The 12,481-nt window shown below is 49.1% G+C and overlaps 1 protein-coding gene across 2 annotated transcripts; it reads right to left on the bottom strand.

Annotated features, from left to right (window-relative positions):
• Positions 1–870: 870 nt before the first annotated feature.
• Positions 871–7,997, bottom strand: BPIFA1 (BPI fold containing family A, member 1). 2 transcript variants are annotated; one of them, XM_010854850.1, is made up of 9 exons: positions 7,914–7,997; positions 6,175–6,364; positions 5,865–6,024; positions 4,300–4,407; positions 3,833–3,982; positions 2,901–2,985; positions 2,263–2,326; positions 1,656–1,731; positions 871–1,064 (listed from the first exon to the last, which is right to left on the bottom strand). In XM_010854850.1, exons 2-8 carry the CDS (start codon positions 6,332–6,334, stop codon positions 1,691–1,693), a joined length of 768 nt encoding a protein of 255 aa, XP_010853152.1. In that variant the 5' UTR covers positions 6,335–6,364; positions 7,914–7,997; the 3' UTR covers positions 871–1,064; positions 1,656–1,690. The 2 variants fall into 2 exon arrangements, with proteins under 2 accessions (XP_010853152.1, XP_010853151.1); XM_010854849.1 differs by having other exon boundaries at positions 6,175–6,349.
• Positions 7,998–12,481: the final 4,484 nt, after the last annotated feature.

Here is a 12,481-nt window from a genome sequence, read left to right as displayed (position 1 = left end):
AGCATGTTTATTTTTTATTTGAGAGGACAATGTTCTTCAGCCTACGTAGCCCTTCTTCTTCCTTCTTGCTTCCAGTTTTTCATAAAACTTACCTGAATCCACAGTCTCAACTACCTTATATCCCATTCTCTTCTCAGTTCCTTAAAATCAGGTTTCTTTTTCTAAAAATATGATTCTCACTCAGGTCATCAATAATCTTTTCATATGCAACTCCTCTGACCCTTCTCTGTGCTTGACTTTCCCAAGCCTTTCAGCAATGAACACTTTGGTCTAGTTTGTCCTTCCTCCTACACTTCCTTCCTGTCATCTTTATCATCCTTTTGTTGAAAAAGCAGAGAAGGGGCCAGTATTGACTGGAGGCAAACAGGCAAAAGAGCAGTGGTAGACGACTTGCATCCATCAGATTCCTGGACGGCTTCCTGGGGTCTCCCAGGCACTTTCATGCAGCGTGGCCACAGCTAAAGGCATGATCTTCCTGCTGGAATCAACTCCTCCCCCCACGTTTCTGGTTACCTTTGGGATCCCCCATCTGAGACACAGATGGGAGTCTCGCCTGCTCGTCCACCTCTACCCTTCTAGGTCCACTTCCTGAACATCTCTCTCATCTGTCATTTTCATTTCTTGCGAAACGTCTTGTATATCATCACCTTTGTCTGGAGAGTTACATTTATCCAACCCCTTGTGACACATCCTAAGAACCCCAGAGCAGTCGTTCTGAAATCCATGCTCATCTGAACATCCTTCTGTCCTATCTAAGACCATTAAGATCTTCAACGTAAGGTTCAAACTCTGTTCTACAGCTCCAGTCCCTCAGGCCAGGACTCTTTCCCACCTGTGAGCCCTCCAGTGATGGTGAAGAATGACAATATCTTATGCAGAGAAAGGGCAGTTTTATTTGGTGATGAACGAGGAATGACACATGCTTGGTGGGAAAGCAAAGGGAGAAGTTTCCTTGGTGAGAAGGCTGCTCTGGTCTCCAAACATGGCTGTGTCATTGTCCAGGACATGGGCCAGCCTTCTGTGAGCCCTTGGGCAGGCAGTGAATCCAGCCTCAGGAAACGGTTCTGTTGGGAGAAGACCCCAGACAAAATGGAGACTCAAGGTCCTTGAGTCTAGATGGTATTAGCCCATGATCAAACCTGCCCTCCAGAGGGTGGGGAGGAGGCTGAGACCCTGGAGCTGGGGGTCTTGTCTCCAGCCACCGGGGGAGCCCAGACCCAGAGTCAGGGGGCTCCTTGTGCATGTGCTTGAGGGAGTGCGTGTCTGTGTGTCCATGTGTATTTGTGTGTGGCGTGTTTGCACATGTGAGTATAAAGGTGTACGTGTGCTGATGTGAGATGTGTGCATCTGTATGTCTGTCTGAGTAATCATGGTGTGTCTGGCACTTGTGTGTGTGTGTGTGTGTGTGTGTGTGTGTGTGTGCGTGCGTGCGTCCCTGACCGTGTGTGCCTCCCTCTGTATCTGTGTTGTGGTGCCACTTGTGTCTCTCCACCACTGTCAACCTTTCTGCGGACTTCTCTCTGAATCTCAGTGTTTGTCTATAAGGCTGTTTGTCTTTCCCGTTGGATGGCACTGTCCCAAGCCCCTGCTGCCCTCACCAGGAGGAGAACAGCCGACCATCCCCCAGATCCTGTGGAGTGTGGAGCAATACTCACCGGCTCAGCAGAGGCCAGGTCCGTTCCTGGAAGTCTTAGACCTTGATGACAAATTGTAGCCCATGGATCAGTGCGTCTGAAAAAAAAAAAAAAAACCCAAAAAACAATAACCACAGACCAGAGGGAAGGAGCTCAGGGATCTTCATGGTCCCCAGGGGCCTGGGAAATGGGAACTCTGAGATTCAACCATGCTCAGTCAGGGCTTGAAGGGGACTGTGCCTCCTTCATCAACCAGCCCAGCTATTCTTAAGTTATGGCTGATGTGGGAAGACAGGCAGGGTCTATGTCTCAAGATGATCCTGATAATTCAAGGTAAAAAAGAACTCCAAAATGGGGAGACCTGAGGCTGGAGGGCCCTAACTGTCCCATGTGTATGGGGACAGAGCTCCCTGGCAAAAAGCCCTGCTTCTGCAGAGGGGAGAGAGGACCTCCCCTCTCTGGTCATGTCCAGAGAGAGGACCTCCCCAAGCTGGTCATGTCCAACTCTTTTGTGACCCCCTGGACTGTAGCCCACTAGGCTCCTCTGTCCATGGGATTTCCCAGACAAGAATACCAGAGTGGTATTTCCTTCTCCAGGGGATTTTCCCGACCCAGGGCGGGTACTTACTGACAATGGAATGTACCAGAGTGACGTCCAAGCGGCTGAGAACTGCATTGACCAGGGGGCACACCTGAGCCGGGGCGGAGAGGAGCATTAGGCACCTTGGGAGACACGGGCAGCAACCGCATCCCGAGCATGGGCTCCCTGGAGAGATCCTCTGTCATCTGTCTGTGTCTGAGAGTGTCTAAGAAATCCCACAGATGAACCCTCACATGTCCACACTGGGTAGACGGAGATGATGAAGGCAGGGATGAGGTGTCCAATCACAGAGTGAGTGGTTGTTCACTCCGTGATCTGGCATCTGTTTCTGAACAGGGTGGACTGCTCTGGGAGGGGTGGGTTTCTGGTCATAGGAGATCCTGAGCATAGGCTGGGTGAGCCTTGTCTGCAGCCATAGTTGGGGTGGGCTGGAAGCTTCTTGGGGCAGGAGCCCATCTGTTTCAGCTGTAGTGTGGACACATAGAGCGCCTGGCCCAGAGCAGAAACCAATCAGTACATTTTGAAGGATGGGAAGAAGAAACATGGACAGATGGATCAATGGACAGATAGACTGAGAGCCTCAGAAGAGCTCACCCCAGGGGCTTCTTTTAGCCTGAGAAGTTCTAAGATCCAAGGACCAGGAGGCGCACTTTACCTCCACTTACCTTGCCTTGCACCAGCCCAGGAAGGACATCATTCAAGATGCCAGTGAGGTTGTCAACAAAGCTTTGAATGGGGAGGGAGCCCAATCTGAAAGAGAAAAGCATGGAGCGTGCAGGGGCCTGGGGCTGGTATGGAGAAGCACGGGTATGGGCCCACCGCAGTCTCAGTACTGATAAGGGGACCTGGCCTTGTGCCCCCACACCCACGTGCATCCATCACAAGGCGCCCATCCAAAGGGAGCGACACCCTGCACAGCAGTGTGCACACTAGGTACTTGTGGAATAAACACTCAGTGCCAGCACACAGTAGGTGTTCAATCAGGCTCTGTCGACTCCATATAGGAATGAACAGTGCTTAGTGTGCAGTTGTCATGAGGATTCAATGAGACAGTACATGTGACACACACATGTGTGTTCAATAAATGCTAGTCATGATCGGGGTGACTCCTGTATTTCATACCTGCCTCCCTCTCCCATTCAAGAGTAACTGAAATAATTATCCTTGTGAGTTCCATAGCTATTTTACTATTCACTGGGACAAAGCATGCTCACATTTATTATTTTTGAGGATTCTCTCAATAACACCGATATAGCTCCATATTACAATTATCTGAGTAAGCTGAGACTCAAGTTGGATAAGAACTGTTCAAGTTCACACAGGGAGCCCTCCATCCCTTGCCATACCCCTCAGCTAGATGGGGCTTGAACTCAGATTTCTTGTTGCCTCATCCAGCATAAAATTGGTCAGCCTGGCCTAAGAAGCGATAGTGACCACTGACTTATTCATCCATCCATCTGCCCATCCATCCATCCATCCATCATCTCACCCTCCCACCCTCCCACTCACCCATTCTCCCATTGTTCCATCTGTCCAAGCATGCACCCATCATTCCATCGTATTGTCTCAACAGGAGCAGCCACCCCTCTGGCCTCACCCATCAAGCAGGGAGATTTGCAGGCTGCCAGGGGAGTGAGTGCAGTTGCCAACAACCAGGTGGACATGCTTCTGCTCATCTGTCACAGCTAAGAGTTCCACGGTGATGTTTAGCTTTACAGCCAGCTTCAACAGACTCCCCACCAAGGACCTGCAGAGGAGACAGTCCGTTGTAGCTGAGCTTCCATGTCCCAAGGCAGAGGAGGTTTTCTTCTGGACAGAAATGCCAGTTTTGACTCATTCCATCTTGCCCACAACTCTACTTGTTTCAATTCCTAGTAGGCTCAAAGAGGCCAAGTGAGTCTCCTAAGTGAGTCAAGGTTGCTTAGCATAGCAGCAAACGAGCTGATGTTGGAGGCTCAGGTCTTTTGGATAGACTCCAACAGCTTTTTTCTTTTTTACCACTCACAATCATCAGGGTCTCTTTTGGCGAGCCATCCTCCCATCCCCTCCTTGGAGTCCACTCACGTTTTCACATTGAGGATCATGCCCAGAGGGATGGTGACATAGAGACGATGGCCATCAGGGCTCTGCACAAGGCCAAGCTCCAGCAGCTGAGGGTTAGTGATCTTCAACCTGCCCAGGGAGAAACACTGGAGTGAGAAACATTAACTCCTCTAGTCCTAAACTTAGAAACCACATCTACTCCCACCAGGAGCATCTCAGAGATGGAGCTACCCATAAGGTGGGATGGAGGAGACATGAGGGGAGTCTTGCAACGGTAGCCACATGAGTTTTGAGTCTCGCATCAGTTTTTCTCATCCTCTGCACTGGGTCATATCCCTCTGCTCACCTTAAGTCTATGAGGTTTTCCAAGATAAGAAACTGTGTCTGGGTTATATTTGCATCCTGTACACCAGCTCAGAGCCTTACAAAGAAAGGGGCTACTTTATTTTGGCTGAGTTTGTGGACTGATGAGCAGGTGGGTGGATGAATATGTGGGTAGATGCATGGAAGAGAAAGTGGCTAGATGAAGGGCAGATGGTCAAGTGGATGTATGGGTGGGTAAGTGGATGAGTGGATGATGTCGGGGCAACTGAAGTAAGTCCTTCACATTTAAGAGTAGGGATCATAAATCTTGCTGAGTCCTTTAATGGCAGGTCAATCAATAAAGTTTATCATGAAGATAGAGGAGCAGGAAGCTGGGGAGAACTGAGAGAGGGGGGACGTAAGTCTCTTCTCTGAGGCCTTTTCTCTTCTCTGAGCTAGCCTCTGTGTCAGATGATTTACATTTTCTCCAGTCCTCCTGACAGTTCTTCTCTGTGGGTACCAAAATCTTCATTTTACAGATGGAGAAACCAAGCCCAGAGAGACTGAGCGCCTTGCCCCGGGTCACCCAGCAAGTGACATAATGGATACAGAAATCAGACTCAAGGCTATCTGTCTTCAAGTCAGAGGCAAGCATCTCGGGGGAAGAGGGGAGAGGAATCCTGGGAATGGATTTGATCCAGTTCTGTACAGGACCCAGTCTTGCCAGCTCACTTTCCACTCTTGCTCTTTGTTAATTGGATTGTTCCACGGACATCACATGACGATGTCCCTAAGGAGAATAGCTTACACTTTCTTGCTTACATCAAAAGCCACTGTGTTCACTAGTGAGGAGAGCAACTTAAGAAGGGATTCCACCGATGAAGAGAATGAAATTATCATAGTGGAGTGGAAGAAGCCTTGGCTTTGGACTTAAGTCAGTTAGAGTCAGAACCCACACTCTGTGTCACTCTGGTGGTGTGGGCACAGGCCCCTTTCTGTGCCTCCACTTTTCTATAGAACTAGGCATTATTAAATTGACCTCAGAGGACTATGGTGAGGGTTATAGGTGATGCTGGAGATCCAAGCTGTGCTTCAGGACTGGGAGCGATTGCTGGTTCAGGAGAGCTGCTGCTCCCTGCCAGACTGTGAGGGGGTCTCAGCCTGAGTCCTGACCTCATGTTCTGATGACCCCACTCCCTCCTCCAAGGCCACTACCTGGGGCTGGCTGGTCTCCAGCAGGAGATCTCTGGTGGGGTCCAAGGCCCTGTTTCAGGGCTACTCACTCAATGATGTTGTTCAGGAGAGGGGTGAGTGAAGTCACTTTCCCAAGCAGGCCCCCCAGCAGACCACTGGGAGCGTTCCCTCCGGTCTTCAGGATGTCCAAGAGTGGAAGGTTTTCGAGAATGCCCAACAGACCCTCAGAGAGCAGGCCATTGCTGAGAGCTGGAAATGGGTGTGGGATGCTTGGAGGTCAGATCTGACAATTATGGCTCCTCAGCCCTTGCCCCCCTTTAGCCCCCTTCCCAACCATTAGATGATTGCACACACACACCCACACACACCTGGAAGAAGTTGTCACAGACTCTTACTTACCACCTGTCAAGCTTCCAGCAAGATCTGGGGGACTCGGGGCCAGGGCTGGAGTCACAGCCAAGGGCAGAGTCTGGCCCAGGGGCGTGGGCAGGGCTTCTAGCAGGGCCGTGGTCGGGGCCAGCAGCCCACAGAGGACAACGAGGCTCCCGATGTGAAACATCCTCTCACTCAGGATCTGCGGAAAGGACCACTGTGGCACAGATACTAGAGAGGAACCCATCCACTGCCTGCCCCCGCCCCAGCACACCAGGGAGTGGACAGCAACAGCTAAGGCATTTAATCTGAGCCAGGTGTCAGGCTGAGTGCTCCACATTCGGTGACTGATTTCAGCTTTACTTTTAAGATGTGGACACTTAGCACCTGCGTTGCACCAGTGAGGCAACGGGGGTCTAGTGAGTTTAGGTAACTTTCCCCAAGGTCACAAGTACACACTGGGGATAGGATTTAAAGATAGCTCTCTCCGCCCGGGGGCCTCTGTTTAAATTAAGTGACCATCAGATTTACTTTCCAGCTGGGCTTGCTTACAATGTATTGAATGAGACAAAGCAAATTAAAAGGCTTAAACGTGCTAGTGGCTGAGGAACTCGACTGCTTTGTCACCATCCTCCTTAAGTCCTTTGGTCTGCGTGTAGCCCGTGGCGCTTTGTGGAAGCCCTTGCAAGTCACAAGACTATCAAAAGTGGCAGGGCTATAGCTACCATCTCATTCACACCAGTGCTGGGAAATCCTGGGAACCATCCAAAGTCCTCATTCCACAAGGACAAGAGGACCAGAGAGGGGTAGTGATTTTCCCAAGGTCAAACCGCAAACTAATGGCAGAACTGCAGTTGGAGGAAGGTGTCCCTCTCACCCCAACTCTCCACCCCCACCAATATACACACTGTCTCGTCCACGTCTTTCTCTTTTCCCTCCAGGTGACCTGGACGAACTTCCTGGGCAACCTCTGACATCTGCCTCCCTTTTGCACCAGTCCCCTTCCCAGATGGCCACCATCCTTCTCCAGGGCCTTTTTGGTAGTCAGTAAAGGTGTCGAGAGCTGGAGCTGGCTCCCACACTCTGGAGACACTTGGCTGCTTCGGGCAAAATCCCATAAACTGGCTGATTTGGCCAAAGAGCCATCACTGTTGCTGCCACAGGAATCGAAAGGGCTTTTTGGTCCAAAGAGCCAGTTGTGGCTTCCTTGAGAGGTAAGCTTGGCTTGGGGCCTCTGAATCTCTTTTTGGCAACAGATCTTTTATGACTCCAATGGAAGCTAAGGATGCTTGGTCCCAGAATAATGCACCAAAATGTACAAAACTGGGTGGATTGTAAGAGGTTGCTGGACGATGGTCTGGATACACAATGGAGCGAGGGTGTACCCTGAGCAATGCACAGTGGTAAACTCAAGATAAAACTCTGTAGAGACTGGGATTTAGGGCAGGAGGGGCACGCCCGTGAGAGATCCCTAGCTCACGTGCAATTTGAGCAGTGTACCTACAGCCACGTGCTCCCTATCACCATCAAATAGCCTGCTGCCAAAAGTCTCTACATTGATGTCAATGGTCTCTTAGGGAGGCAGAGTGGACGGTTATCACCTTTCCCCCGCTAATGGCAAGCTTTGGCTCTCTTGGAAGACCCCCAAAGAGTGATCGGAAGTGCAGCCAGCCAGTGATGCCACAGTGTGGAGGCTAGCACAGCTGCCCCCCGAGGCAGTAGCGGTGATGGGGTGTGGGGGTAGGGTGGAATGCACAAAGTCTCACCTGGCTTCTCAGAGGTCCTGGCAGCTGTTGTGGTCTCCTTACTTTGCTGAGAAGGCAGCCTTTTTTATAGTGTGGAAATCAGGAAATGAGTGATGGGGAGATGGATTTATAGATGATTCAGAATTCGGCAATCTGTTGCTGTCTTTCAGGGCTCTCCAAAGTAAATAATTGCCAGTCACAGTGTAGGTGGGACCGTTAAGCTGTTTGATTGACAAGTTAAACAGAAAAATGAGATGCGGATGTTACTCAAGATTTCATGGTTTCATGAGTGGGGCTGAGGCTGGGAACCCTTGCTCCAAGGTGGCCTGAAGATTACGTTTGGAACACTGGGAGAGGCAGCTGTTGGAGCCCTGGAAGGGACCTCAGTCTCATCGTGGTTTAACTCGCTAAGTCGTGTTCGACTCCTTGCGACCCCAAGGACTATAGCCCTCCAGGCTCCTCTGTCCATGGGATTCTCCAGGCAAGAATACTGGAGTGGGTTGCCATTTCCTTCTCCAGGGGAATCTTCCTGACCCAGGTATTGAACCCACCTTTCTACTCTCCTTCTTCGGCAGGTGGGTTCTTAACCACTAGCGCCACCAGTCTCAGTGTTGTTGTTCAGTCGCTCAGTCATGTCCACCTCTTTGCAACTCCATGGTCTGCAGCACTCCAGGCTTCCCTGTCCTTCACCATCTCTCAGAGTTTGCTCAAACTCATGTCCATCGAGTCGGTGATGCCATCTGACCATCTCATCCTCTGTTGTCCCCTTCTCCTGCTTTCAGTCTTTCCCAGCATCAGGGTCTTATCCAGTGAGTTGGCTCTTCGCATCAGGTGGCCAAAGTCTCATCTCCAATGTAGAAAAAGAATCGAATTATCTCTGATTTCCCTACATCTGGGACGCCCTTCGGTTCCAGGGCGGGGGTCTCCTGACTTCTGAATCCCAGTTGCATGACAGTCACATGCTGGGAGCTAGACACCTTCACTGAACCCTGGAGGGAGGGGTTGCTGCTCCTCCTTTGCCGAGGTGGAAACTGAGGCTGCCGGAGTCCAATTCCAACAATCAGGGGTTCCACCTGAAGAGATGACGGTGTCGGCCAATGAGACAGCCTCTCAGTTTTCTATGGACTGCCTGTTTATTCCAAGTTAAAGATTCTCTTTTATACTTTTACAAAAACATTAGGCCAGAGGTTTGACATTTTCAGTTCCCCCTCTCCCAGATTTATTGTCTCCATAAATCATTGTTGCTCTTCAAACAGAGTTCCTGCTTCAATGATTCTTATCATCTATTATCTACCTCTTCTAATTTGTCCTATAGTTAACTTGTGATTACATTGTAACTCATGCTACCTTCCTCAGTTTACTACTTATCTTCCTAAATCCTGTTTGCCCTTACATCCTGAGCTCACTATCTCTTAACAAGGCTTCTAGCTATAGTGTCTCTAAAAATTCCTAACTTCTATAAGCTATAGTAAAATATGCTAACTTTACAATATTTCTTAAATGTTTAACTTCTAACTATTTTAATTATTTCTAAGCCCTAAATTCAGTAAACTCCTTTGCCATAAACATTCTCCTCACAAATAGGCTTCAGATATCAATCCCTCCCATGGCCTCAAGCTACCGCCTATGTGCTCATCCTGGAACACTTTTTTGTAAAAGTCCTTGAACAAATGTCAATGATTAACTTTATGAATTATTTTCTGAGCACAGCCGCAGAAGGCTTTGTACCTTCTCATGCTCCTCTCAAGACCAATAAGCACCTTAATATTCCTTTTCAGTCAACTCAGCTGAGGAGAGGAAAAGACAAGTGAGAATTACAAGGCCTAACTCCTTCATCCCGGGATCCGTGCCTGCGGAATGAGGAGAGGGGGCTGGGGACCGTGCCTGCATTTTGTCAGTAATGCCTAACGCGGCTCCCGACATGAGGCCCAGTGGGTACAGGTGCCCAAGGACTCAGAGAAGATGAGGGCAGAGTTAGTTGCTGAAGTGCTTACTCCTGGACAAATGTCTCTTTGAGTAACAAAATACAAAAAAACTATAAGGGACTAAAAATAACTGCATGCATTTGCAGTTGGGGCAAATTATGGACAACACGACATAAAAAAAACCCTAAACCCATCTGCCACTTCTGAAAGGCTGAGAACCAAAACCGGGGGGCGGTGGTCGGGAGCAAACGCTGGGTACCGCACATACCCCCTGCACCAACACCACCAAAAGGGTGGGCAGACCATTTAAGCCCCCCTCCAGCCCAACCCCTGGACACACCCCCTACCCTCACCCCCTAGAAGGAACCAGAATGCCCCGCCTTGGGGAGGGAGCAAGGGAGCCTGTTACGTATTTTCACTTCCCCCTGCTGTTAGCAGGGGCCCCAGTAAAGTCTTCCCTGAACTTATTGTCTGGCCTCTAGTCAATTTCTGTTGACTAAGGAAGGCCAAGAACCCTGGTCAGTGTCATTAGGACTCAAGCTACTGGATAATAATCACAATAAAAACTATGACAATAGCTAAGGCTTGCGGAGCTCTGCCTAAATGTCAGGCCCAGCATTGCTATTTTTCACATCCAGCCCTTCACGAATCCTCATAGCCTTGTGTGGGGTGGGAATGAATACATCCATTTTACAAAGGGGGAAACTGAGGCTTGGAGTCTGAGGCGATGAGTCCAGAGTCTCACGGTGGGCATGGGGCCCAGGTATCCATGCTCCAGTTCTTTCTCTTGATCACTGGGCTGAAACGAGGATGGCTTGGACATGCTATGACCATTTTGCATCCCTCCATCTGTGAATGTCATGCTCCCACTTGTATAACCTGAAAAAGGCTACCCGGTCTCCGAGGCCTGAGGGATTGTGTGGCATCCTGATCTCTACCCTTACTCTTTTTTCTCCCCGTCCCCAAATGAAGGTATGAGGAATTTGTTCCCACCCCTTGGGTCTTTGGAGTCTGTTTTACAGATGAAAAAAAAATGAGGCACAGGGAGTTCCAGGTCTTAGTCCAGTGAGAGCAGCTCTTGTCTTGTGGAACCAAACACCTTATAAGCAAAAGCAGACAGTGAAGGAGGAAATGCACATTTATTGAGGACCTACTGTGTGCCAGATGTTTCCATACATGAACTTCATCTTTGACATGATTGGTTGATATGGTTGAACCTCAAATGTCAGAGGAGACTAAGGTTCAGAGAGGGTGATTATTGCCGAGGAACACACAGTGAGTGAGTCATGGAATCAGAATTCTCCCCCGTGTCTGATGTCCTGGTAAACAGTGAGCCGTGCTGCCCTCCCTTCATTTCAGACCATCACAGGAGCTACTCCTGCTTCCTTGAGTCTGGCTGATGCCTCTAGGAGGCTGTGGCTTTGAACTCAGTTATCCATTCAAGCACATACCAGACTGTTCCTACAGCCTGTGTGTTGACAGTCACCCTCAGAGGGGCCCCCTTTTTATGTTATTTTGGTACAGCTGTTCTGGACTGGGTCACATTGTTACTATCTTTTGGGGAAACAGAGGCAGATAAGTCAAGGAATAGATTCAAGTTTGTTATTGGACAGCTAACAGCCAAGCTAGGAAGTTACATTTGTGTTACAGCAGAAAGGGGATGGCTTTGGGCACATATTGCCCTGGTTCAAATCCTATGACCCTGGGCAAGTCCCTCCAATCCTTTGAACCTCAGTTTCCTCATCTGTAAAATGGGGAGTTAGTATCTACCTCACAGGGCTGTGGGGATAATGTCTAAGGAGGGGGTTTATGTTCAGTTCATAAGCTCATGTGTTTACATGTTTTTTTTTTTTTTTTAAAGTTAAAAAAGTTAAAAAAATGTACTATCTGTTTGGCTGTGCCGAGTCTTAGTTGCGTCATGTGGGATCTTTTGTTGCAGTGTGTGGACTCTGGCTGTGGCGCACAGGCTCCAGATTGTGCAGGTCGGTAGTTGCAGTTCTTGAGCTTAGTTGCTCTGTGCATGTGGGATCTTGGTTCCTAGACCAGGGATCAAACCCGGTTGTTTCCTGCATTGGAAGGTGGATTATTAAATCCCTACATGGTTTTCTTTCTAAATACATAATCCCTTTATTTTTTCATTTATTGTATTTTGGTTGCATCTTACCACATGGCATGTGGGATGGTTCCCTGACCAGGGATTGAACCCAGGCCTCCATAATGGCAGCATTGAATCCTAACCACTAGGCCACCAGGGAACTTCCCCTACATGTTCCCCCTCCCCCGCCCCCTAATGTATGTAGAGTTTAATATTTCAAGTATCATTTTGCTGAATAACAGAACTGTCCTCATTTCCCCCTGGCATTTTATTTCTGTTCCAGGGGCTTTATTGGTGCCAGGGCATCTGAAGGAGGCTGCCCTGTCCTTGTTTTGACTGGAAATGTAGAGACAGCCACACCCCATTTAGTCCCTTGATGCCTAAATGCTGTGCTTTCCTTTCTTCCTAAAAGCCCCTTCGAGTTAACTTTTTAAATTATATTTTCTCTTTTATTTTTAATCGGAGGATAATCGCTTTACAGTATCGTGCTAGTTTCTGCCATAAAACAACACAAATCAACCACTGGTATACTTAACGTCCCCTCTGTCTTGAACCTCCCTCCCACCCCT

Source organism: Bison bison, unplaced genomic scaffold (assembly GCF_000754665.1).
Source record: "Bison bison bison isolate TAMUID 2011002044 unplaced genomic scaffold, Bison_UMD1.0 scf7180017864352, whole genome shotgun sequence".
Taxonomy (NCBI): Eukaryota; Metazoa; Chordata; class Mammalia; order Artiodactyla; family Bovidae; genus Bison; species Bison bison.
Note: the sequence above shows the minus strand (reverse complement) of the source record. Positions and strands in the feature narration are given on the sequence as shown.